Source organism: Rhinichthys klamathensis, unplaced genomic scaffold, assembly GCF_029890125.1.
Source record: "Rhinichthys klamathensis goyatoka isolate OS25496 unplaced genomic scaffold, OSU_Roscu_1.1 h1tg000186l_1, whole genome shotgun sequence".
Lineage (NCBI taxonomy): Eukaryota > Metazoa > Chordata > Actinopteri > Cypriniformes > Leuciscidae > Rhinichthys > Rhinichthys klamathensis.
Window position 1 is genome coordinate 1,077,646 of NW_026606714.1, and position 24,175 is coordinate 1,101,820.

At 36.6% G+C, this 24,175-nt stretch overlaps 2 protein-coding genes across 4 annotated transcripts; one reads left to right on the plus strand and one right to left on the minus strand.

Annotated features, from left to right (window-relative positions):
- Positions 1 to 16: 16 nt before the first annotated feature.
- srpx2 (sushi-repeat containing protein X-linked 2) lies at positions 17 to 7,092 on the minus strand. The gene is made up of 10 exons (XM_056261824.1): positions 6,880 to 7,092; positions 3,964 to 4,044; positions 3,688 to 3,879; positions 3,357 to 3,533; positions 3,088 to 3,211; positions 2,872 to 2,993; positions 2,351 to 2,530; positions 2,068 to 2,201; positions 1,857 to 1,978; positions 17 to 778 (listed from the first exon to the last, which is right to left on the minus strand). Exons 1-10 carry the CDS (start codon positions 6,947 to 6,949, stop codon positions 598 to 600), a joined length of 1,383 nt encoding a protein of 460 aa, XP_056117799.1. The 5' UTR covers positions 6,950 to 7,092; the 3' UTR covers positions 17 to 597.
- Positions 7,093 to 11,949: 4,857 nt separating this feature from the next.
- si:ch211-203d1.3 (protein phosphatase Slingshot homolog 3) lies at positions 11,950 to 23,940 on the plus strand. 3 transcript variants are annotated; one of them, XM_056261821.1, is made up of 16 exons: positions 11,950 to 12,135; positions 14,878 to 14,998; positions 16,020 to 16,057; positions 16,162 to 16,345; positions 17,026 to 17,141; positions 17,687 to 17,755; positions 18,166 to 18,231; positions 18,529 to 18,805; positions 20,620 to 20,748; positions 20,838 to 20,884; positions 21,070 to 21,216; positions 21,453 to 21,653; positions 22,607 to 22,763; positions 22,864 to 22,956; positions 23,091 to 23,189; positions 23,298 to 23,940. In XM_056261821.1, the coding sequence occupies exons 2-16, from the start codon at positions 14,951 to 14,953 to the stop codon at positions 23,430 to 23,432; spliced, it is 1,806 nt and encodes a 601-aa protein (XP_056117796.1). In that variant the 5' UTR covers positions 11,950 to 12,135; positions 14,878 to 14,950; the 3' UTR covers positions 23,433 to 23,940. The 3 variants fall into 3 exon arrangements, with proteins under 3 accessions (XP_056117796.1, XP_056117797.1, XP_056117798.1); XM_056261822.1 differs by having other exon boundaries at positions 14,883 to 14,998; XM_056261823.1 differs by lacking the exon at positions 11,950 to 12,135 and adding an exon at positions 12,228 to 12,290 and having other exon boundaries at positions 14,883 to 14,998.
- Positions 23,941 to 24,175: the final 235 nt, after the last annotated feature.

A 24,175-nucleotide genomic window follows, 5' to 3' on the forward strand; every position in this document is an offset into this window, starting at 1 on the left:
AATGATATGCAGTGTGTATATGTTATTTGTATTTATTTCCTATAAATATTGCAGCTGAATGGATGCTTTCAAATACAACATCATTTGAATGCTGTTCTTAAAAATGAACCTTTGGACACAGTAAATGTTTTATTTGAATGACACTTTGGTTTTAAATGTGCACAATGTATGCCCCGAAAGGTTTCACATATTTTAACACAATGTATTTTAATGACATAATGCTGATTTAGCATTATTTTTAGGAGCTACATAGAAATACTTGCATTTAATAAATATTAAATATTTTGAAGAATCCGCATTGTGTGCTGTGCACTCGATTATAGATGGTTAAAATAATTTTTCCTCAGAATATGTGTATCTTTTGCAACCCTGCTTGGCAGTTTTCCCACTTGCAGATTAAAACCTGTTCTATATTAAATCACATTTCCAGCTGTGATTCTCTATTAGTAATGGCTACAATATGTGGTTTCAAATGACTATTTGTCTAGGAAACAGGTTCAGGGGGTGCATGCATCTTGATGACCAACCGCAATAAGGAAAACTCCCACCCACAACATCACCATGCCCCCCACAGATCTGGAGTCGATCAGACCGAGGTCAGTCACAGAAGTCCCTGTTCATCTCCAGTCTCTCTCGCTCCTCCTCAGTGAGGAGATACTCCTCTACATACGAGTAGAGCTCATCAGAGGTGGTGGGGTTAACAAAGCGCTCCCGATCCACACCGTATTCATCCAGCAACACCATGGTGAAATAGGCTGTCGAGATATGCAGCGCCTGTCTGTTGCATACAAAAAACAAACATTTACCTCTTTTAGATTGATAGAACACATTCATAGTACAGAGCATCAGCAAAATGATTTCCTTTAGTATAGAGTCACTGTTGATGCAAAACCTTGCGAAAGTGTCTTGTCCAAAACTGTTATGTGGCTTGTATAAAAAAATAAGACCAGGTCTTGAATAGAAATTAGACTGGCCAATATGTCTCTGCCGGAACATAAAGTCAGCATGAAATCCAGTTTGCACCCCATTTTATTTGAAAAAGGATATTCAATGACAAAACATATAATGGGATCTTGATTGTATCAACTGGGAACTGACTGGATAGTGTAAATTGCATTGCAATCATTTGCCAAAATGTAATTTGTGTGGAAATATTACACAGGCCAGAGACGGACTTGCTGAAGGCGGACGCAAAAAGTACCAGGCACTGAAAGCTCACTGTTTGTGATGCTCGAAATATTGGAAGAAAAATATAAATATTGAATTTGGATTGGGGGTTTATATGAATGTATCTTCAGAAAAGTTGAGGGCATTTTCTTTTCCTCAATCTCCATATAATCCTATTAAACTAAGTAGCGTGTGTATAAGTGCAGAACTGCTTTGTGTACAGCAGTAACCAAGGAAACGCTATATCTCTGCTGTTCCATAAGCACCACCTACTAACAGAGAATTTGCATTTTTATTCAGTCTGTCTGCTGTTTTTGTTTGGCGCAGGTGTTTTATGTAGCATAATCTCACAAATCTGAAGTCGGACCATTCTGTTTTTGCTTTAAATCTTGAAATTATATAATCCAATTTAAATCAAAAACAACTGCTCGTAGCCTCTTTGTTTAGATTGTGATTATAATGCACTGGTTTCAAATGGCTACAGAGATACATTTTTTGTATAAAGCTAGTTTGGCCTGTAATGGAGTAAATAACTGACAAATAAATTTGCTTAAAGAAAAAAATCCTCCATGAAAAATCATGATCGGTGCATTCCTTGCATTTTTTTTGTAATATTGCAGTTGCAAATACAATAGTTAAATATAATGGTATTTAACATGTAAACACTGCTGTAGATACTAGTGAGTTACCTAAGACCCTCTATGACCTCAGGCTCCAGACGTTGTTCTTTGATGCGCCCCACTGCGCGAGGTGGAGTTCCTAACAGCTCAATCACGGTCACATGTCGCAGATCCAGACCACACTCAGCCTTCTGTCTCAGAACATTCCCACAATCATATAGTTGTACACTCTTCTTTCCTGTGATTATGTTTGTTAGAGTGAAAGAAGTATCTACATTACCTGTAGCATAATGTTCTGAAGCCTGTAGTTCTGGTTAGCATTATCTGGAGTAGATACAACAAGAAGCTTTCTCTTTTCATAAAACTGGTCAAGCAGAGCACCAGCAGACCTGACATCTGTTTTTATCTCCATTACTACAAGAAAAAGCAAACATTTCACATACTTGGAGAAAAATGTTTTACACTCAAATATTTAATATGTAGTTTCATCACTATGTAATGAAACATAACTTATTGTAAATATATAACTTATATAAATTATTTCTACTAAACCACATACTCACATACACACCGAGCAGCGTCATCGGACCAGCTGCGGTTGAGCTGACAAACACGTGTCGCAAAACCTGTCCTTTCAAAGCCAGGATCACAATGGTATTCACATATAGCCCCATAATTATTGCCATCAGATGAGCATATCAGGTAGCCATGCATAGGCGGCTTTAGCTTTGGACACCTTCTCACTGAGGGAAAGAATATTTCACTTTAGGGAATTTACCACTGTTTTTACTTTTTCTAGTCATATTTTAATAATATTGATTATAGTTAAATGGATAGTTCACCCAAAAATAAAAATTCTATCATCATTTCTCATGACTTTTCCCTCTGTGGAACACAAAATTTAGAAAAATGTCTCAGTGCTTTTTGCCCATATAATGAAAGTCAGTGAGGTCCATTATTTTTGTTCCACAGAAGAAAAACAACAACATGAGGATGATTAAATGACACAATTTTAATTTTTTAAGTGAACCGTTCCTTTAACACTGTGAAACAAAGGCAAATCAAAGTTTTATGCTGGCTTTACCTTCAACATGCACATTAAACTTGCAAGTCGCTGTGTTGCGAGCCTGGTCGTAGACTTTATATCGAATCACATGTATTCCTTCTGGAAAGTCGGACCCAGACTCCGGTCCATTTCGCAAGACCCTGATGAAGGATGACAAAAATGTAATTTATAGGTAGCCTATTTAACATACAGTAGAGGAAGTTGGATGGCTTTCATAAAATGTGATACACATACTGTAGTGTTCTGTCAGCTGTATCCTTAGCTACAGGACGCTCCCAGGAAACCATGACAGTTAGTTTTCCTGGTTCTGCTACCTTCACTCTGGACAAAGGACATTTCAGTTTGGGGGGGTCATGATCTGAAACAATGCAATTTTTATTAAATATTACAACGTCTTCTCTCTGATGTGGGAGAACTGGAGAAATTGGCCTAAATAATGACACAATGGCATCTGGAAACTAAATACGTTTGACTAGATTTCCAAATAGATAACTTTACTGTACCTGCACACGTCGGTTCTGTGCCGCTCCATTTCCCCTCTTCTTGGCACATACGGTAGCGATCTCCCTCAATCTGGTAGCCTTCATAGCAGGTGTAGTCACACCTGGAGTCTACCACAAAACCCCGGGTGCAACTGTACATACCGTGGTCAATCAGAGGCAGAACATGACAACGCACCTCTGAGAGATTCAGACATAATATAAACACACGGTGCAAGTAAGGACAGATTTTGTCAAGTGCTCTGCAGCAGCTGCCTAATACATGTTTTTTTTCTGAATCAACGGACTAGTTTCAGTGGTGGTACAATTATTTTGACACCTTTTAAGTACTTACTTCGACAGACAGCGGTTCCAGACCAGCGGCGATTGGGCATGCACTGCACAGATGATCGCCCCAACCGTTTATATCCTCGATCACAGGAGAGCAAGCAGCGAGTTCCAAGCGAGCTCTGGTAGCGCCCGCCTCGAGGGGAAGAACAGGACACTTCCCCGCTGGATAGCTTAAGTGTATGGCACCACTGCGGATCTGATGGCAAAAAAAAAAAGTTTTAAAGTTAAGTAACTAGCATTTCACTATTAGTCAAACTGTTTCATTTGTGAAAGTACTTACGTTTGTAGTCCAGCTGAGGGGTGTAGTAAGTCTCGTCCTCATGCACAACTTCATTGGTGTCATGGTAGGCAGACGTTGAGCCTGAGAGCAAACAAAAAATAAAACCTGAAGTAAAACTAGATTTTGGGCTTTGATCTCTAAACATTTTCAAAAAGTCACCTTCCAAAAGATTGAGTCAAAATATTGGCCAGTATCCTGCAGTCCCAGTGCTAAAAGATCCCCGACCACCCCTGTTTTTGTTTCCATGCACCACATCCACCATCATCATTCTTTCCTCTCACACACTTTTTTTCCGGTTTCACGTACATAAACCCTTAAAACTCTTTGGGGGAACTTTTTTTTATTAGTCTATAACTGTGAGCATTCCCTAAAAATAAGCTTATTACAGGAAAAAATATACTGAGAAGCAACCAAAGTTCAATACTGTACAGTATGTATCAGCATCAACTGAAATCTAGGACAGAACTGTTTCAACCAATGCCAAAAACATGTTTGCCAAAAGTTGCTGCTCTCTGCGCACAGAAATATGAAGATTCAGCCAATTCAGGGTTTCCAAGTCGGTTTACTGGATTAGGATCTTTGAAAATCATTTTGGAGGGGCTCAGTGTTATTTTAGTACTTTACTATTTACATGTGTACTACTATTATAGTATTTGTTAATGTTTCAAATTAGCTTTTGTTTTTATATATTCAATTTTCATTTTAATTTTACTATTAGTAATTTTGTGTTTTGTCATTTTTCTCATTTTTATTTGAGCTATATTCCAAATACCAAAGTTTTAGTAAACACTGGAGTGGCTGAGTGTATATTTCCATGCAGTGCTCGACATTAACGTTTGTCTGCTAGGGAACCACCAAAACTTTTTGGGCAAGAATGATTTTAATTTTATTACATTCAATGTGTAAACGTGATTGGTAAAAGATAATGTATTGACACTAACCAGTTTGCACCAGTTAAAGCTTGTGCAAGCTGTATGAGACTCTCGAGGAGAAACCAAAACAAATGAATGCAAGCACACATGCAAAGAAACTCACAGAAACAGAAACATACTGCGGTATTTTGCTTCTGCTTCTAACCAGCTTTTGGGTTTCCACTGCAGGGAAAGATGGATATTCTTTATACTGATTAATTGAATGCCCTGTAAACCAATTTATGGGGGCAAATATCACAAATATACTGATTTAAGTAAGAGCGAGCTGATAGAACACTGATAAGAATATTGCTTCAGAATAAAATTACATTTACACCACACACACAAATCCTTTATGTTTTCCTGGAAAAGTAACTTTTTTTTATTCAGACAAGTAAATGACTGATGTACATGCTGAATGTCAAGCCCTGCCATGTATGAAAAAGTTTTAAAATTCCCACATATTTCCAGGTTATCCATGACTGTGAGAACTCTGCAAGAAGGTAGTTATTACTTTTTAAGTGTAATATTCAATTATTGAGCTGGCCGCCTGTCTAGGGTGTTTCCCTGCCTTTGGCCCAAGACACGCCAGGAAAGAATACAGTGACCATACCTAGGACAAGCAAATTATTGAGTTATGGTATGTATTCTTGCAACCAATAAAAAGTACTCAATAAGTAGTTCAATGTACTTTCTCTGATCCCTCCAAATCACCGTTTTCTTCTTCGTGGTAAAAATTGAGACATGTCTGAGCAAAAGAAAAACTAAATCTAAGCCAATGATGTATATGGAAAGAGGATAACAGTATGCAAAGTTGTTGCCAGGCCTAGAGGGATCTCATTTCAAATATCCATCCATCCAATTTCCGAACTGCTTGTCCTATGTAGGGTTGCTGGGATGCTGGAGCTTATCCCAGAGTCTTGGGCCATATAGAAAACACCCTGGAGTCCTGGACAGATGGTCAGACTTTAAATACATTTGTTAAATATATAAATGTAGAATTCATACTCATGGAAACTGACTGCAGCTGTCTACAGTCTAAAAAGTTGTATCATACCAAGACTGTGACTCAACATTTGTCAATACCCAGTCTGCTTTACCCTGGAAACATTATGTAGCAGCCCTCAAAATTGTTGTTCTCATTTTCACAAACGGTTTGGAACTGTGCAGAAAGCCAAACTACTTTACTCACATTAACCACTTTTAATCACATAAAATACGAAAATATGCAAAATGACAATACATATTTATGAGTATGCCATTTGTTTTGGTTAATCAGTTCACATGCATAGCATGGCAAGACTATGTTTTGGTATTTTTTTGCCCCCACAGTGGGACAATCAACCCATAGGTGACATATAGTTAAAGTTCTTCCTTTAATAGGTCAAATTAGGGCCCTGTCACAGATGGTGAGCTCACACTCAGTCATTTACTGGGTCACTGGGTTATAATTACAACTGCTTAAAACAGTATGGACATCATACATCAAATAGTGAACATGTTAATCATATGTTTCTGGCTACATTAAACGCTTAATGGATGAAACAAAGTATGTTTATGTCTATTTTTGTTCAAACAGAACATTAGACAAAGTACCAAAATTTCATTCACTCTGGAGTCTGAATCATTTATGATTCTGAATCATCCAAGAAATCTAGTGCGCAATTGAATGGCATTTGAGCTTTGATAATCTAGTGGGAAAACGGCGACGACACATAAATAACTTTTAAAAGTTATTTAGTTTGACAATTTAGCCTACATAGCCTATACTATCCAATTAATTCGTTCCTAAAAACTAAAACAAAATCTCCATTTCTCAACTAAGACCTGCTAGTCCGTAAAGTCAAATGCAAAGGTAAACAAAATCACAGCTGTTCTTCATTTAAACCCTATTGCTACTTAACGAACGAAATACAGTTTGAGAAAGCTCAAGTTATGTACAAAAACAACTCAGTCCAGTGACGATTATTGTTTCGTATAGAAAGAGAAAATAAAGATCTCTCACCTTCAGTGATATCACCCAGAGTCTGATAAATGATGCACAATTCAACAAAAAGAGTAATCAATTTGATCATTGCATTGGATGTCAGATGGAAATATGAATATAAATGTTGAAAGTAGATCTTTACTTGAGAAAAATTCTGCTATTTCCAAAGCAATCGTTCGGATAACTAACTCTTGACAGAGTTTAGTCTCAAGCAGTGAATCCCACGCAGCCTTCCAGAGACTGGCGTATATCTACAGCTCAGCACAAATTTCTTCCACTAGTAGTCGGACTTGCAACTCTGTGTATTAAGCATTTGGACGGACGGTGGTGCTGCTGTTCAATGATCTCTTTTCTTGAGGTTGGTACATTTATAACACTAAACTTAGTATTATATTATATTACCTTTGCATCAAATCACTTAAAGGTGACGGTAAATTTGACATTTTAAAAAAATCTTTTTGAGTTTTTAAACACGCTTTTTCTTTTTGAGCAAATGGGGACACAAAAAATATATTTAATGTAGTCTCTCACGTAAAACTCCAAGTGGACCTCTGGGTTGAAAAAGCGTCAATGCAAGTGAATGAGAGAAAATAATTATTTTCTGATCCCGTTTGAATTGTCCCATGAATGTGAACATATGTTGTCTGTGAATTTTTTATATAATTTCTCATGTAACGAGTTTGACAGTATATTGTATGATTCTTTGGCTAGCAGTTGTGGAATAGACATAACGAGAAAGACTACACGTCGCATACGTGACGTCACCGCATAACACATTTTCCCTCTACAAATCACGGTGCGATAATCTAAGGAATTAGATCGAGATGCCTGTGTGTTTTGTACCCAAATGTCACCATTCAAACAAAGGCATGTTTAGCGGGATCCGTGTGCTAGTGGTGGTGACGTATATCAAACGCGTCGAAAGCAGCGAAGAGTTGTAGTCTCTCACACAAAGTCTAACCGTATGAAAATTCTACCCGCTAAATTGTAGCATTCTTTACACGAAAATGTATATAAAAAATTCACAGACAACATATGCTCACATTCATTCCAGAATTCAAACGGGATTAGAAAATAATTATTTTCTCTCATTCACTTGCATTGACGATTTTTCAACCTAGAGGTCCAGCGGGGTAAGCGGAAGGGGCGGGACTTACCAGCTCTATTGAAGTTTATGAAGCTTCCGCTTCTGAGAAACCCGGAAATGTGAAAAGGGTCTATAGGTCTATTTAGTCAACCTTCTGTACTAGCGATGCTCAACCTAAGGCTGAACAATTGAGGTTATTTTCAGAGATTTGTTAATGTACCTTGTTTGTTTGTGTTGTTGAATAATAATAAAAAAAAAAGGTAAAAAAAAAAAAAAGGTCTATAGTCAACCGGGAAAAAACCTATGGAAAAACCCCGAAGTAGTGTGGAATTAATGCTGCGTTCCAGGCAGGTTTTTGAGCACGTAAATCACGACTTCAAACCACGACTCACGACCTGAGCGCAATATACATACTTATTTTTTCAGACACATTACATTGTAATACATAATCCTGTGTGTATATACATACTTATTGTTTCAGACACATAACATTGTAATACATAATCTTGTGTGTATTATATCATTATTATTATATTATTATTAATTTGACTGCAACGTTATATTGTCCTAAAGTGTATTCTCACTGTGTACCGCCTGCAGAAACACTGCATCCGTAGGGGCTGCCATTGTTGTTTTGTATGGTTTTGCGGGCTATGTGACGTCAGAACTCGTAACTGGGAGTACATCGATCTAGTTAGTACGAGTTCACGGGTGGGAAGTCACGGGTTTGACTGCCGTTCCAGTGCACTTTCACGGGTATAAGGTTGGAAAAACACGGGTTACAGGTTGCCTGGAACGCGGCATAAGTGTCACTGAAGAGTCAAATGACGTTCAGCTCCTCTATGGACGTCAAATGGGGTGGAAGGATAGATTAGTGGATTTGGTCCGATTTGGTCAGAGAAAATATCAACGGCTCTGATCCCATTAGGCCCAAATTGCATTCACTCCTCTTCGCGAGGAGGAGCTAGACGACATTTGTTATGATCGGAAAGAGTTATGGCTAACCGAGACTTCTTGAATTAGAGAAAATGCCTTATAAAATGTCAATTCAGTACTTTCATCATAATTCGTTGTGTGTGTCTATTTGTAAAGGATGATGTCATATTTCAAGTAGAAGTTTGGAACTGTTAAGTGTTCGATTTGTCACAATACACTTTGAATATTTGTCACTAGAGTGTATTACGTACCGTAAAATAAATTTGACTGGTAATTTAAAGGTTCTCTAAGCGATCCTGGGTGACGTCACTTCTTGTTGACGTTCGAACTATTGTCAAACAAAACGGAGGCTAGCTAGACCCTCCCTCCTCCTCATCCGCACACTAACCCCCCAAACCACACCCCCAAACCCTTCTTGTCGGTCATTGGCTGGAACAGTTTGTTATGTTTTGGGGAGCGGGTAGCTGCAGTTTGTTTTTGGTGCTGTTTGTGAAGCATGGGCTGTCTACAGAGATCGCGTTTCTTTACAGTGTGTTCAGGGGACAGGCAGCCAGCGGATAGTGAGGAGATGTTTGCTGTATGTGACAAAAAATGTTTTGGCCTAAAAAACACATGACATCGCTTAGAGCACCTTTAAGGTAATTTCAGATAAAGTCACGTGCCACCTACTGGCACATGTAAACTGTCTCCACCACCAACGCACAAACTAACATGCTTTGCCAATAAATTAAATGTCTGAAAATAATTGTTGTATAAAGTATTATACACTCTGCTATCTATGCAATAGAGAATTGATGACATTTCCACAAATTTAGAGATTTTGACAGCAAAATGAAGCAGGGAGTTTGATTGATACGCGATCTGACCAATCATAATAAGCCATCCGCCATTTTTGTCAGACAACGCAGTCAGGAGAGTTAGTAGATTAACGTTGGAGGATTTGAATTTGAAAAACGGAGTGTCCTGACGTCTTTCCGCGGTTAAAATAACATTCCTTCATTCATTCATGTTTATTTGATGCTATAAATTAACTAGAAGGAAGAGATGATCGATTCACGAGCAGCTTTAACTGAGGCTCTACACAGCGATCTGTCAAGACCTCAAGACACATTAAAGAGCCACAAAACGGTATTGTTTAAATTTCTTTAAAGGAGAACTCCGGCGCAAAATGAACCTTTGGTCTAATTACACATTGTTACAGAGTCAACCGTTATCTGAGATTTGTTTTCATGATTATGTATATTGGTATTGGGCATAGATCAATGACAAATAAAAATCGCTTGTTAATACCACTAACAAGGCTCAAAATAGCCCCACACTAACACGGTAGCATAATGAGGGTCCCTACCTTCAAACCGAAGCATTGAGAACTTTGTCAGTGTCCAGACAGTTTAATAAGAAGATATTTAATACATACAGTCAACTTCGCGTATACAGGCAGGAGCCATCTTTGAAAAACAGTCTCTACCAGTCGATCTACGAACGCCGATCCAAGTGCGCTGGTGAGATGTGAACGAGCTATAAGTTGTGATAAGGTGAGCGCGAACAGCAGGCTTGGATCGGCGTTCGTAGATCGACTGGTAGAGACTGTATTTCAAAGATGGCTCCTGCCTGTACATCGAGTTCTCCTTTAAAAAATAACCAAATTTGAATGTAGACTTTGTTTCAAATCAAAAGTAACCTGGTATATCCTGGCTGTCAGTGCTTTGTCAGTGTCCTCTCTGCTCTGCAATGTATTTTTAACTGTGTGAGAACATGGTGTAGCTGAGAATGGTGGCTTGTCGGACATAGCAACAGTATCTAAATGGGGCGGGTCTTTGTGACGGTCAATTGAAAGATGAGGAGGGTGTTGTGTTAACAATAAATATATTATGTAAACACTTCTTGTGTGAGTGTTTCTCCTAGAACATTTCACAATGTTGCATAAATGTTAAAACTGCTGTACGATGTGACATGTTCTATAGATTTTAAAAAAGAGAATAAAAAAGCAAGCTTTCAACATTGATTTATTTTAATGTGGGAATGGCGAAGAAATTATTAACTGAAATTGTATTTCTTCTTTAGTCAATAACGTATTTTTATTTATAATATGCAGATCTTGTGCTACTACAGTGCAACCTATGGAAGCTTGTTTCTGCCACTGAATAAAAAATAAAATAAAAAAAGAATTGCGACTTTTTATCTCACAATTGCGAGATATTAGGTCAGAATTGTGAGATATAAAGTTGCAATTGCGAGATATAAAGTCGCAATTCTGAGATATAAAGTCGCAATTCTGAGAAATAAAGTCGCAATTGCGAGAAAAAAGATAGAATTGCGACTTTTTATCTCACAATTCTGACTTTTTTTCTCACAATTGCGTGTTTACATCTCGCAATTCTGACTTTATAACACATAATTGCGAGTTGTTATCTCGAAATTCTGACATCTTTTCTCAGAATTGTGAGATATAAACTCGCAATTGCGAGTTATCAGGCCAATTCTAAGGGGGAAAAAGTTAGTATTTTTTCCCCCTTAGAATTAGCCTGATAACTCGCAATTGCGAGTTTATATCTCACAATTCTGACTTTACAACACGCAATTTCGACTTTATATCACGCAATTCTGACTTTATAACACGCAATTGCGACTTTATATCAATCAATTCTGACTTTATATCTCGCAATTCTGACTTTATAACACGCAATTGCGACTTTATTTCACGCAATTCTGACTTTATAACCTGCAATTGCGACTTTATATCAATAAATTCTGACTTTACATCTCGCAATTGTGAGAAAAAAAGTCAGAATTGTGAGATAAAAAGTTGCAATTACCTTTTTTATTTTTCATTCTGTGGCGGAAACAAGCTTCCATGATAGCAACCCCCTCTGTAGGCTAACCAAAACTTGACTTGAACATATAGATTTGTATCTCTTATTTACCGACCAAATTGAAGGTTGAATCAGTTCATGTTTTTTTTTTTTTTTTTTTTTTTTTTTTTTTTTAGGTATCAAGAAATAACTATGTCACTGTCGCTTTAATAGACGAATTACTCCCGATCCGCCTCTCCATTTAAGGGCACATTTACTTTTCTCGGCCGAGAATATGTCTTCCTGGTTTCGTGAAACAGTGCTCTGCCTTCCCCTTTAAATGTATTTTGGACCAATGTAAAAGTTGTGGTCATGGGATTAAAATATCTAAAACGATTTATTGAGGAAGATTCATTTATAAGGGAATCCTTGTAATTCCGAAGCGTTTCAACGCGGCAGGTAAGCGAACTCCCCATGTTTAGTCCGCCCTCCTTTGCTTTTCTTAAGGAACTGGCAATGACAAGCCTCGAGTCTTGTTGTTTGAAAGACAGCTGTGTTGGAGCTACATAAGCATAAGCATCAGTCTACAGACAGACATATCAGCGGTATATTAGGTATGTGGCATAATTTATCGATTAATTTTTCAAGGCAACGGTGAAATTGAAAGATCTAACATGCATATATTCCAAGTTTTTTTCGTAAAACAGTACGTTAATGCTTGAGCATTGCAGACTGTATCAATATGACTCTCACATTACGCTAATTACAGCTTCATAGATTCAACACTTCGAGCAGATATTTTGATATCTTGTGATATTTCAGAGTGTGTGGGTTTACATGAGCGCTTTTTGTGATGTGTCTGTCAAGGATATGGCAAAAAAAATTCACGGCATGTCTCCATCTTAGACCGCAGAACCATTTGGCTGTTTAATTTCGGTTATCTCAATAGGTTACATGATTTAGTGTGTTGGAAATTTATGGCACATTCCACAAATACGGTACACTAGTCCCTCGACTTTTTAAAACATTTGAAGCACAAATCCCAGTTTGTTTGTTTATTTAGTTTTAAGACCTTCAAGACATTGTATAACTTAGTCTATCAAATTTTTGTGGAGATTTTGGCCTGTTCCACTTCAGATGTCTTGACCTTCTGACTCAATTCTCACATTAACAATCTGAAACAGTCTAACAATTGAATACTACAACGTCATAATTCTGACAGTCAATTTAATTGAAATTTAATTCATTTTTAGTAAAAACTTAATTTAAAATTGTTTTGATTTAATTATAATTTTAATTTATGAACTTATCTAGCTGTGTCCCACATTTTGCGTTTCAAAATTTTCATTCGATATATAATAATAAAGTAAATCTTATTTCATTTTCAGAATTTGCACAAAAGTTGCAGTGCTAAATTTGTGAGAAATATAAGTCATCATATCAGTATCCACAAACCAGTATTTAAATCCAAACTAGCTAGCCCCTTCTAAGCGATCGCTTTATTGACATCTGAATTTGTAACCATGTTACATAACTGCAAAATCGCAAACACTTTATGAAGTGAATGGAAAATACACATCTCAAATAAAATTCCCTTGGGTTGATGATAAACACTTTCTGAAGGTTAACAATCTTCTTTCTCTGACTTGAATTATAAATTACTGCATATAAGAGGCCGAAACCCACATGTGGATTTTATTAACAGATTCTGAGTCTGCTTTATAGTAAAAATGCATCGACCATCAATATTTATCGGCCGATTTTTGATCCATTTAAAATCATCGGCATATCAGCTATAGCATGAAAAAGGCTGATATGACAATCTGATGGTTATTAACTAACTGCGTGAAGGCATTGAGTTGTATAATGTCTTTTGCGTAATCCAACATTTTTCTCTGGGTAAAATAATTAAATACTTGCTAAAAAAAAAAAAATCTGCACAAAAAAACAGCAGGGCTTGACAATAAGGACTGCCTGGTGACCAGCGTGAACAATGCTCGGGACAATTGATGGAACTGTCACTGTCCCGATTGGGCCAGTGCTGCATCTTCACGAAAGTTTATTCTTTGCACATGTTTTTAAGACATGCACATTTAAATGTTCAAGCGCAAAAAAAAATCAATTCTTTTTATACAGTATGCAAATACTGAATTGAGTCTCTTTCACTACTTCTAATTCACTCAAAATTATATTAAAATGCCAATCTTGGCAAATATCCTTATAAACAGTCCGTTATGTCTTAAATTAATGTAAATAGTTGAGAAACGCATGTGTAACTGTATATTGAATCCGTGTAGCTCTTAAAGTGATTGCAGCCTAATATTCCTGCCACGCTGCTGTCTGTTTTAATGTTAATCAAACATCAAAAGACAATAAATTGTTCACTACTCTTGACTAAATAAAGTTTGTAACTTAAATAAGGATTAATGTATATTTAATTAATACAATGAAGAATATATTTTACATTTGTTTACTTTATTTCTGTACCTGAAAACTACTATTAGACCTGCCTGAAAAGCACTGTTTATTTTATATGCATCTTTGTTCTGTTTTATTTATTTATTTATTTATTTATTTATTTATGTTGGCCTGTTGAAGGTTAAATTAATCCAATCTATGTTCAATAGAAATGACTTGATGCAGCAATAAATTAGTAGGCTATACCTTAATGCATGCATTTTTGAACTTTGCTAATTTAAAGCATGATCAAAATAATAATCTTAATGACTCAAGTCATCTTTATTTATATAGCGCTTTATACAATACAGATTGTTTCAAAGCAGCTTTACAGTGATACTAATGCATTTTGGCTCTTGTTCAGCTGAAGTCAGTTCAGTGTTGATTCAGTTCCATTGTAAAGATCATGAATTATTAATTTAGTTCATTTCATCTATAAAGAAGTTCTGCAAAAAAAAAGAAAAATGATGTCATCGTCTGGCTCAGTTCAGTTCTCATACAGCAGTGAAGTCAGATCAATAATATTGTTGAATAATAAGTGAATATAAAAGTTAAAATAAGAGAGCAAGTGATAAATATCGGTATCAGAATCAGCCAATAGTTGTTTTATTAAAATCGGTAGCGGCCAGACTTTATAGTAATTCAGTCTAGTTGCAGTTTAAACAGTCTTGATTAAGTATATCATCTTCGCACTTGGTACCGTGCATCATACATTGTGTCATTTGTTTTTTTCTTTCTACTCAACCCAGTAAACTTTCATTCTGTTGAGCTGCTCTGACTCGTCTGCCGGTGTTAAAGCAGGAGACCTGGCTGTGGAATGGCTTTGCTGACCTTGCACAGAACGCCATCTATTTGCACGACACCGGTGAGTTTTATTGCGTCTAAAAACGGTGGATTTATAAAATGCTACAGAAGAAATTTGTCAGTTGCAGTTCTCCACATGTTCTTTAACCCTACTCCCACTCCCTCCATGTGTGTCCAGTTACTCTACACCTTTTTCTGCACACAAGTTTATGTATATTAGGAGGAATGTCTTCTTGGTAGCGTTCCAAACGCTTCCCAAACTTGCTGTGAATCTGAAAATCCATTTCACACTGTTCCAAATAAAGCCCCAGAATTATGTGAGGATTCTGCTCAAGAACCAAGTGCCTGATAACTTTTATTACTGTCCATTAATCATTCTGTTTCTTTTGATTGTGTGCTAGGCGTTGTATTTATTATCTAACATAAGATTCCCTTTTCACCCATAACCCGTGCATACTATGTATCTTCTTCTATAACACCCTATGTTCAGACTATTTAGAGTAAAGTCTAGCCGGATTTTTAATGTACAACCTCATTGCTCCTCCTTTCCACCCCCTCTCTTCTTTTTCTACTTGTCTCTGTCTGGACACGTCAGTCACATAACAGGTAATGTTACTTGTCTCCTCTTTCATTCCATAGAAGCACTGATAACAGCCTCTTTGGTGTCCTTCTCTCTGTCTTCTCACACTCTATCTGTTTCTCCCTTAATCATCTTTAGAATGAGCTTCCTCAGTGTCTTATCATCTGCATTACTGCATTACAATTGGCAATTTTTGTCAAAACGCCTTGTCATTGTGTTTCCAAGGATCCTTTTTTCTTTTTTTCCCCAGTCGCTCATCTCAGAATGAGAAAAAAGGCTTAAGTTTTTATTTAGCCATTTTGGCAAATAGCACTTACTGTGTCAGATGATCCAAAGGAGTCAAGCAGAATCTACTGGTCTCTGTTTGCAATTAAGTGCATTACGTAATCAATTCACCAACCACCCATTTTTAACATCACCGTTCTCTGGGTAAATCTTAGAGTTATGATGTTCCTTTACTTCTAGTTTAATCTATTGTAATCCACTTAATTTTATTTTCAAGGATGAGCCTATCCCAAGACGAGGAAGACTTCAGAAAAGGTGAAGGTTCCTGATACAGCTTTAATCATTCATGTGTATTTTAGTGTATATAGTGTTTCCTCTAGAAATGCGTTGCTGATTAATCTTTCATTTCCGCACACCAGAGAAAGTTTCGCCCTGGTAAAGGGGGCAGTGCTCCTGGTGGAAGAGGGAGAGAGGGAGGGATTACATGAAGAAACCGTACCCCCTCTACTTGGTCCTAGGCAAGGAGGCCGAGCCTCTGACACTCAGCGCAGACATTTGCATGCAATGATTTCGTTACTACGACCAGAGGACACAGTCAAACTGGTTAGGATCCCCCAAACCACACTTGTTTTACTACACTGCCTTTCTATGCTTGGGGTCTCTATGGTCATGGAAAAGTTTTCAAAATTGTCATTTTGAGGCCTATAAAAGTGATTGGAATTAATAGAAAAAAATGAATTTAATAAAAAAATCTATATAGAATATGAATTTCTTTATATCATCAACTAGAAATTGATCTTTGTAAGCACAACCTTTTTAAAATGATTTTTAATGATTTCACAAATGATTGGAAAATAATGGAAATTTGTTGATCAAAGCATGTAGATATATTGCCACCTTATGCATTTACTCTATTTATTGTCTGTTTCAGACTAATTTATGGAAGTGCTTGTTCTTACTGTCCGTGTCCATTAGACACTATGTTTAGCTTGTGTAACGTCACATGTTCTGCAATGTGGTTTCTGGAGACACTTCTGTTTGTTCCATCTTCTGTTATGCAGAAATGACAATAAACCGCTTTTTATTTTAACACGCTTACACACAATACAATTTACTAAGTTAATCTGTTTATTAAAAAACAGCATGTCTTATATAGCCATGTATGAGTGCTGTGCTTGAATTGTAATGATGGAAAAAATCGAATTTTAATTGCTGTGTAATTTCAGACTTCTGTGTCTCATTTAAATACATTAACCCTGAAGTTCTCTTTTTCCCTGCCTCAGGCTGTGCGTTTGGAGTCGTCGAGCCCAGTCAGATTGAGATATTTGCTTATAGTAGGCACACTTGACAAAAAACAGGAGAGCCTACTACTTGGCATGGACTTTCCAGGCTCAAACAGGTAGGTTTATAAACCATCTTATCAAGTCATCATAAGAAGCTTTTATTTCATTAGAGATAAATCCATAAATATTCTATTGTATGTGTGATGTGTTGAATATTTGTATATCTCAGATTTACAGCCTAAATATTGTTGCATTTTTTTATCACCTCAGTTCACAAACACAAATGATTCAAGCAGGCTGTTCTATGTTTTTGGAATGGGAATGTGCAGATTTTTTACAAATGTTTAGTTGCCGTTTTAATGGGATAGTTCACCCCAAAATTTTTAATTCTGTCATCATTTACTCACCCTCATGACATTCCAAACCTGTATGGACAAATGGAAATCAAATGTATGGACACATTTTATGTCTCACAAAAGAAAGAAAGTAAAATTGTTTTGCATCAACATCAGGATGAGTAAATAATGACAGTTTTCATTTTGCCAGAACTATCCCATTAAATATAAACTGTTTTAGCAGATGTTTAAAAAAAATTACATTATATTTCAGCAAGGCTGTTAAGATATGTCTCTCACTCATTGTTTTTTTTACTCTTCCTTAGTGAGGAGTGCACTGTTGGTCTTGTCTTGCCAATATGGAGTGACACACAGGTTTACCTAGATGGAGATGGGTAAGGGCAAACATATGATAATAAAGGTATAACATGACATTTACTGTATGGGGATCTTAAAAGTTTAATTATAGTACTGTGAAAGAGTAATCTTGAAATCATTATCTTATCATCAATCTCAAGTTTCACGTTTCATGCGGTTTGAAAGGTGAAGTGAGCTCAAGGACAAAGGTTTTGTTTCTTTAGAAAATTAGGAAACAGTCAACATTTCAGACATTGAAGCATGGCTGTTATTAGCAATGTAAATGGATATAAAATGTAAACAACATTTTCAATCAAAAGTTCAGTTTGACTGAAAAAAATCCACTTTATATTTTATCTGCACAGTTCAGCAGAACTTTATACACAGTTAAAGCCTGAGCCTCAGGGTTCTGCTTTTCTGACAGTTTGCTTCACTCGTTCTGTTACAGAGGTTTCAGTGTGACATCTGCAGAAGTGACACGAATCTTTAAGCCTGTGTCCATTCAGACGATGTGGTAAGTTTTAAAGCAGGAAATGCTGAGGAAACTACCAATTTCCTCAACTAACAACAATATGCAATGCAACTTTGGTCTTGCAGCCTACACACACTTAATTCTTTGTTTTCAATTATAATGCTATATATTCTATTGCTTTAACTGTTTTTCTTCTGGCTATTAGTCAGTCAACATGCACCCTGCTAGACATCTGTATAAAGTCTCCAAATTTGCTCTTTGAACGTTTAAAGTGTGTTTGTGGTTTGTCGATTGCTTGTTCACAACTCTCTGTCCTGTGATACTCTCACTTCGCACAAGGTCAGTGTTACAGGCACTGCATGGCTGCTGTGAGCGGGCAGTGCGTGGAGCTGTCATACCTGGCTGCGGGCTGGAGTGGGCACAACATTACAGAGAACATGTGGAATCTGACCAGCACTGCCTTAATGAATGGGGGGCTATGACTGGCCTGGAGTCAGTCAGGAAGTACACCGTAGGAAATTCAGCATCCAATCGGGAGTCAGTGGAGAGGGAGATCAAAGCCCAACTTCGAGAAATCATGAGAACTGAGGACTTGGAAAACATTACCTCAAAGCAGGTAAAATGAAAGAGAGCGTATTTTTATGATCCAATCAGTTCCTCCCTATATTTCAATTGTATTATGTCATATAACTAGTGCTGTCAACGTTACCGCATGCGATTTAATTTTTGTCCAGTTTAACGCGTTAAAATATTTAACGCAAATTACGCAATTAACGCATCGTCTGTATTTTCTGCCATCCTTTGGCTAGCGTTACATTATATGATCACGCTCTTATTCATGCAGATGCCTTTAAACCATTCAAGCGATAAGACAAAAGAGAATCAAGTTCTCTTTCGCGCTTGAACGAACAATAACACACATTTATGCCAAAATGTCCGCTTTGTCGAGTATACTCATAAGAGCAGTCTTAAATGGGTTAAAAAGTCTTAAATGAACGTAAAGAGTTGTGAGGGAATGAGACACGTGTGAGATTCTCGTCATGTGCAGCAGCGGCAGGTCTTAAAGTGACAGCAGCCACTAATGCTGTCTGTCAGTAAAGTTAATCAAAGAACAAAGTTTTTTTCCTCGAGACATCAGTAGCTGTATTAGTATCAGTGATAATGGCCTTCATTCATAAAAAGATGCCATTAAAGTATTTAAAATATACTGTCTACCGGTATATTTTACATTAATTTCTACATTAATTTGGAGATTAACTGTGAAATTATTACATTCTAAAATATATTAAAAACGTGTGATTAATCTAGTTATTTTTTTAATCGATTGACAGGACTACATATAATACAATTCAAATGGGTTGTAAACGCAATTTTATGTTTACTTTAAGATCTTATGTATGAAAATGACATTTGTTATGATTGGTTAACCTATTGCTTAACCTCTTTGCATATGTATGCAACAATGTTTACTTAACATTGTTGTGGGTTTGCTGTCCATCCTTCAACAGCCGCTTTCCAAAGCCAGGATTTCATTTTGACATTGTAAGCCATATTACATTGAAATGTGCCACACAGTATGAAAGCGCTGTACTGAAATGACCAGAGACCTTGGTTAAATAGGTCACAAACATGACGATTTCTGAACAATACTTTGTTTTTGTTTGCTTGGACTTTGTTTAATATGGCCTCTTTAAGGTTATTCAAAGTACACTACTGTTCAAAACTCGTTAAGATTTTTTAAAATTGTTTTTCAAAGAAGTCTCTTATGCTCACCGAGGCTGCATTTATTTGACCGTAAGTGCAGTCTAAAAACAGTAATATTGTGAAATATTATTACAATTAAAATTTTATATATATGTATTCCTGTGATGCCAAAAGCTGGATTTTTTTTTTTAGCAGCCATTACTCCAGTCTTCAGTCACATGATTCTTCAGAAATCATCATCCTCTCCTCTTTTTTTGTGCTAAAGGAACATTTCTTATTATCAAGGCTAGAAACAGTCATGCTTCTCGATTTTTGTACATTTTTATTTTTCAGGATTCTTTGAATGCATAGACAGTTTAAGTAAATTGAATGTGTCAATGCTGAATAAAAGTATTAATTTCTTTCAAAGAAGCAAAAAGTATCTCACCGACCACAAACATTTGAACGGTAGTGTAAGCCTGAAGACACACCTTTTAAAGATTCTCTTATTCTAGAACTTACTCAAGGTTAATGTGCCTGGGCTTGCTGTCTTATCCAGAGAATCTTCGTGGTATGAACATAACATTCAGGCATCTTTTAGTGAGCAGCTTGATTTGATGTTTGTAAGCATTGTATGTCATGTGACTTGCCTTTTAATATAATGTATAACCCAAACCCATGACTTTAGGGTTGCTAGCGCCCAACGCTAGCCGGTGAGCTACAGACACTTTTTCTGTGTGTTTGTAGGTGCGAACAGCCCTGGAGTCCAGAATAGGCATAGACATGAAGGACTACAAGGAGTATATTGACAACGAGATGATGGTCACGATGGCGCAGATGGACAAACCTTCCAGAATATTGGACTACCTTTACTTGGTGAGTAATGACATTTGTCTTCTGTCTAATCCAATATACTGTTGTTTCAAACATACACTGTCATTTATTTGTCTTTTCCACCCCAAAAGGGTTCAGAATGGAATGCTGCCAACTCTGAAGAACTACATAAGAACAAGTATACAGATTAAATTTAAATATGATTCAAATTTATTTTAAATAATTTAGTGATTTAAATTAATATTTTAATCAAATAATGATTGAATTATTATATTTGTACTAATTTAAAATAATTTAGTTATTCTTATTAAATTAAGATTTTCTGCAGCAGATGAATAAAAAGACCTTTTTTCTTTTTGGTAGTGTGGGCTACATCCTGAATGTTACCATGGAGATTGACAACTTTTTCCCAGAATGCTTCACCTATATGAATATTAGAGTTTACGATGTGGAGGCGACCGACCTACTCTCACACTGGAATAACACATACACGTTCATCAGTGAAGCAAGGTGCTCAACGCACACACTCCTTTTCTTTATTTTGGTTTATGGTTGGCATGCATTTAGTTGTTTCTGTTTGCAGACCTCCAACACTGATCCTTCTCTTAAAATTCATTTGTTTATATTTAGACACACGTGCAGTATGGTATACTAACTAACCCCCTATGAAAATTATTAGAGTATGTCTTTGTGTGCTATCTCTCTCATGCTAACGTTTTATGTCATTGTTTGTACCGATGATACAGGAAAAGTGGACAGGCTGTACTGGTGCATTGTAAGATGGGCGTCTCTCGCTCTGCCTCCACAGTAATTGCTTTCCTGATGAAGCAGCAGGGCTGGACTTTAGACCAAGCCCTCATCCACGTGAGAGAAAGACGGCCTATAGTGCAGCCCAACGAAGGTTTCCTCAAACAGCTGCATACGTATAGTGGCATCCTCAGTGCCAGGTGACTTACGCTTTCATTATGGTGCTTTACTGAGATTGGTGCATTCATGCAAACAAGCATTCACACAGACATACAGACACTTTCCCACTTGTGTAGTTTTTTCAATGGATGTTCAAGTACAGACAAGTCAAGTCTGGTTTGTTGTTGTTCAACCGTGTGTGTAAATGAGGGAACTGAATAGTGCAGATACACACTCATCTCAAACAGTAAGTTTGAGGTCTTGAAAGAAGTCTCTCACTCACCAAGGCTGCATTTATTTGATCAAAAATACAGTAAAAACAGTAATATTGTGAAATAATATTACAATTTAAAATAAGTTTTCTATTTAAATATATTTTAAAATATAATTTATGCCTGTGACTACAAAGCTGAATTTTTAGCCGCTAATACTTCACTCTTCAGTGTCACATGATCCTTCAGAAATCTTGTTATCATCAATGTTGAAAACGGTTATGCTGCTTAATAATTTTGTGGAACCAGTGATGGATAAATAGAAAGTTCAAAAGAACAGCTTTTTATTTGAAATGGGAATCTTTTGTAACATGTCTTTAGTGTCCATTTTTATTTATTCAGTTTAATGCGTTCCTGCATAATTATTTCTTAAAAAAAAAAAAAACTCTTACTGACCCCAAACTTTTGAATGGTAGTCTATATTACACTACTCTCTGGATACTGGATCATTTTTGATCAACTGCAGCATAAACCAATGACTATATATTTACTCAATAGATTTCCTATAAGTGTTAAATATACCCATTCATAGACACAAATTGGTAGAGGCTTTTTTGCAGTATACTATGTGACAATTTTGTGCTGTGTATTTAATGTGACCTTCCATTTCCAATGTGTAGAATGAAATGGCAGTAATGTCAACTGCAGTCTTTATTTTTTATTTTTTTTTAAATAGTTAGCAGTTCTATATTTAATTCCAAACATTGCAATGTGCCTTTCAGTAAACAGCGCCACAGTGCCCTCTGGAGGAGGAAGTCCAAGCCAGATGTCCGTCAGCCGTCTGTCCACAACGAAACAGCCACAGGGAGTGAACATGAACAGAAAGAGGAAGAATCAGAGAGCCCAGAAGAAGAGGAAAGCAGTGAAGAGGAGACAGATGTAAGGGGATGTGTCTTATAACAGTGACTTGATGCTTTTCAGTATCTCTTTAGTTTTTAAATCGGAGGTATGTTTATTTCTATGGCTGTGCCATTCTCAGGTCTTTGAGCAGTTTGACGAGAGTATTCCTGATACACATGGGGCAGAGACAGCCACATCCAACCCACTTATTACCATTCAAGAAAGTGATAAGGTTAGACCAGACAGAGGCAGACAAAGTTACATTTATTACACTTGACCATTTTTAAAGGCTTTTAAATGTCTATATGGATTTATATACTATTAAAAACAATGGTTTTTAAATGTCTGCAAAACTTTATTTCCTAGGTGTCATCCAGCCCCAACAGAAGTGGCAGGATGGATTTGTTTTCTCTTATGCAGTCTATTCAACTTGACGATGAAGACAGAGACAGGATTGATAAAGAGGTGAGAGGAAAAAAGTCTGGAATGCAACATTTATTGATATCGATATGTGAAAAAAACAAGTCCAATCACATGCAAGCAATCATTAACTGAAGAATTCCTGTTTGTCAGAGATATTCTCCTGCGCAACGAAGGCGGAGTCACGGAAGAAGGGGCTTGACTCATCAGAAAACACATGTTGATGTTTCCCCTGGACCAAGCTGCAGACAGTCACAGAACACAAACCAGGATGAAGCCGGTCTCTGAAGCGCTTAAAAAAGGGGTCGTGTTAAGAAATATGGAGAGGCAGGAATTAAAAAGTGATAAGGTGAGGAAAGGGATCACAAATTAGTGATGCTAATATAAAGGACACTCTTGCACACAAGTTTTAGCCTTCTGATTGTATCATTCCAAGTTCTTTAAAGACTCAGAGGGAATCTGTTCATATAGTTGCTGTATTTTTAGATAACTTCGCTTGGAGGCAACACACAAAAGCACATGGTTACATATCAATAGATATCTTACCAATTTTCCCGTACCTGCCCATCTAGCCCAAAACTCTTAATCTGTGGTCAGTTTCAGTTGGATTGTTAAAAAAATATCTACAACAGCTGGTTTCTGTCAGCACATCCATTGTCAAGGGAGTATTGATAAAGGAACCGTTTTCCTCAGAGCATTATCATTATAATTGTCACGTTGTGCCTTTTGATATTTCTGTATCCTTTGCACCTTCATACTGAGCCATAAAATTCAGTTTACTTCACAGATTTTAATATTATATCCTCCTGAGACCCAGAAAAAAAAAGTTTTTTGAATTTAGTTTTTTTCCATGTCATCATACTGTTTAGAGCACAATAAACAAATGGTAAAAAAACATATATATAAAATAATATTTTATTCATACGTTATGCTATGTCCTCTGTAGTGGACGCCAGGACTAAGTTGTTTAAAAAATAAAATGACATGAAATTATATGTATAGGCAAAAACAATGGGATTTTTTTTTCAATC